Source organism: Plasmodium reichenowi, chromosome 4 (genome assembly GCF_001601855.1).
Source record: "Plasmodium reichenowi strain SY57 chromosome 4, whole genome shotgun sequence".
Classification (NCBI taxonomy): domain Eukaryota; phylum Apicomplexa; class Aconoidasida; order Haemosporida; family Plasmodiidae; genus Plasmodium; species Plasmodium reichenowi.
In genome coordinates this window covers 439,692-443,030 of record NC_033649.1, presented here as the reverse complement: position 1 = coordinate 443,030, position 3,339 = coordinate 439,692, and the positions used below count along the sequence as shown (strand labels likewise).

The window sequence follows — 3,339 nt, the reverse complement described above, 5'->3', positions numbered from 1 at the left end:
TTTATTATTATATATTTTTTTTTTATTTTTTTTTTTATTTTAATATATATATAAAAATATAATTATATATTTATTTTATTTTTTTTTTTTTTTTTTTTTTATTTTTATTTTTTTTTTTTTTTTTTTTTTTTTTTTTTTGTATATAAATAATATATATATTTATATAATATATATATTTATATAATATATATATTTATATAATATAAATAATTATATAATACATATAATTATATAATATATATAATTATATAATATATATAATATTTATAATATATTTGTTTATGTTTTCATTTTGAAAGTGATGAGAAAAAAGAAATTAATAATAAAATGCGTTTACTGAAATATGGAAGAGAACTAATTGTTTTGTTATATGTTATTCAAATATTTGTCTTTAAAAGTAAAAAGATTTTTTCGTCAGATAAACAATGTCCACACAAAATATATCCTCCTATAAATAAGGATTTATTTAATATAAAGAATAATGGATATAGATTTTTGAGAAAAGTTAATTTTCTTTTTTTTAAAGGGAAAAAAAATGATTATGAAATGAAGAATTTAGAAAATGTCCCTTTGTTTGCTGTTACTAATGAATTTGATGAAATAATATTGTCCTTTCATTTTAATAATAACAATAATAATAACAATAATAATAACAATAATAATAATTTATATAATAATGAAAAAGAATTTTTTGATAAACATATTAAATTATCTAATGAAGAAAATAAGTTATTATTTCCTATGGTTTTATATAATGATGAATATAGATCACAAATTAATGTAAATGAAATTTATGACCCTACTAATTCGGTTGCTATATTTTTTTTCGATTTAAAAACTGCTGAAGCTTATAGAGATGATATTTTATATTTATATAATAAAAATTTAAAAGAAGAGAAAAAAACAAACACACCCTTCTTTGGTTCCAAAATTATGTTAACCAATTTAAGTTATTTTATGAAAATTAAAAACAAATATAAATCAAAAATTAATTTTATATTAATTCCTAATTATGAACAACTACAAAATGTTCTTAAAAATAAAAAGGTTTTTTATGGTACACCTATATATTATATTAATAAAATAAAATTGCGCAAATCCATATTAAAAAAAAAATTTTTCCACTTTTTTTATAACGACTTCGAAAAAAAAAAAAAGGTTCAATTATATCCTAATGTGTATTTAACTTACACAGTTGAGGTTACAAAGGATGAAAAAATAAATAAATTTAATGAAAAAGAAGGAAATCATATGAAAAATAATCGAAATAATAATAATAATAATGATAATAATAATAATAATAATAATGATAATAATGATAATGAAGAAACGTTAATTATACAAATCGAAACTAAAGATCAAAAAAAATATATACCCATTTTTTTTTCGTATGAACAAGCTAGCCAATTTTATAATATTTTTTTAAAACATTTCCAAAATAATTTTACAGAATATTGCCTTCCAAAACCTAATATAATTTTAAACTCATTTGAAAATCTTATTACTGCATTAAAATATTCTAATTATAAAAAACTTACAAATTTTCATAATATCTTTTTTATGCCAACTAATGTTTCATATGATGAAGATGTGTATGATCCAAAGAAAAATTATTTTACTTTTTGTATGAAAAAAATATTTCAAAAAATAAATTATGACTTGTTCAGGTCATTTCGAAAAAATTTAAATTACTTGATATCTGATTATATATATGAAAAATGATATGGAGTTATATTTAAAACGTGTGTTATATGGGCTGTGGCCCTACATTCTCCAAATAAAAATATATACCTATATATATATATATATAAATATATATATATATTTATATATATTTATATATTTATATATATTTATATATTTATAATTTTATTTTTTGAATCTTAAAGTTTTAATTTTTAATATATATATTTATATGTTAAAAAGTATAAATATCTTTTTTTTTTCTTTCTTTCTTTCTTTCTTTCTTTTTTCTTTCTTTCTTTCTTTTTTTTTTCTTTCTTTCTTTCTTTTTTCTTTCTTTCTTTTTTTTTTCTTTCTTTCTTTTTTTTTTTTATGTTTTGTTTTTAATAATTTTTAATATATAATTTTTATTTTTCCCCTCTTACAACTTCAAATATGAACCTACAATAATATGTATATTTCATATTTATTTCTAAGTTACACAAACTGGGCATAAAAAATAAAACAAAACGAATGGTATATGATTTCATAATATTTTTTAATTAATGCGCCTTTTTTTTTTTCTTTTGTTTTGAAAAAAATAAAAACTGACATAAGGATGTATATATATATATATATATATTTATTTATTTATTTATATATATTCATATTTATGTGTAGAGATTAATTTCCTCACAATTATAAAAGTACTTCTACTTGAAATTAAATTGTAGCTGTCGGTTTCGACATTAAAAAAGAAAAATAAATAAATAAATATATATATATATATATATATATATATATATATATATATATATATATATACATATATATTTAATATATATATTTGTTTTCCCCTCATACATAAGCACAATGCTTTAATTATTCCCTTTTTCTTCCTTTTGTACTCCTCATTTTGTTTTATCTTATTTTTTTTTTTTTGTTGTGATAAAATGAGAATTGTATTATTTGGAGCGCCTGGTGTGGGTAAAGGGACATTTGCCGAAATACTGTCAAAGAAAGAAAATTTAAAACACATAAATGTTGGAAACATTTTAAGAAATGAGATAAAAAAAGAATCTAATATAGGTAAAGAGATTCAGAATGTAGTAAGGAGTGGAAATTTAGTATCAGATTCTTTGATAATAAATATAGTACATGATGAAATGAAAAATATTTTGAATAAAAAATATAAAGGATTCATTTTAGATGGTTTTCCTAGAAATATGTATCAAAGTAAAGAACTAATAAAGATGACTAATATAGATTTATTTGTAAATATATATTTACCAAGAAATATATTAATAAAGAAATTGTTAGGTAGAAGAATATGTAATATATGTGATAAAAATTTTAATGTTTCAAATATACAACAAGATTCTTTTGATATGCCTCCAATATTACCATCTAAAGATTGTATTCAGTGTAATGGACATACAAATCTAATTAAAAGAAAAGATGATAATGAAGATATAATTAATCATAGATTAAATTCTTATGAATCGGACTATATACCCATTATACAATTTTTTAAAAATGAAAAATATAACTTAATCGATTTCCCTCTTAGAAGGGGAATAAGAGATTTTGATGACTTTTACAGTATTCTAGTAAATTACATAAAAAATGAAAAATTAAAATGATCATTTAAAAAAAAAAAAAAAAAAAAAAAAAAAA

At 17.7% G+C, this 3,339-nt stretch overlaps 2 protein-coding genes across 2 annotated transcripts; both read left to right on the top strand.

Moving 5' to 3' along the window:
- Positions 1-327: 327 nt before the first annotated feature.
- Positions 328-1,722, top strand: PRSY57_0413200 (hypothetical protein; the record flags this gene model as incomplete). Its single annotated transcript, XM_012905988.2, has 1 exon — positions 328-1,722. The coding sequence occupies one exon, from the start codon at positions 328-330 to the stop codon at positions 1,720-1,722; it is 1,395 nt and encodes a 464-aa protein (XP_012761442.2).
- An 893-nt stretch (positions 1,723-2,615) lies between these two features.
- Positions 2,616-3,305, top strand: PRSY57_0413100 (GTP:AMP phosphotransferase, putative; the record flags this gene model as incomplete). The annotated part of the gene is made up of 1 exon (XM_012905987.2): positions 2,616-3,305. One exon carries the CDS (start codon positions 2,616-2,618, stop codon positions 3,303-3,305), a length of 690 nt encoding a protein of 229 aa, XP_012761441.2.
- Positions 3,306-3,339: the final 34 nt, after the last annotated feature.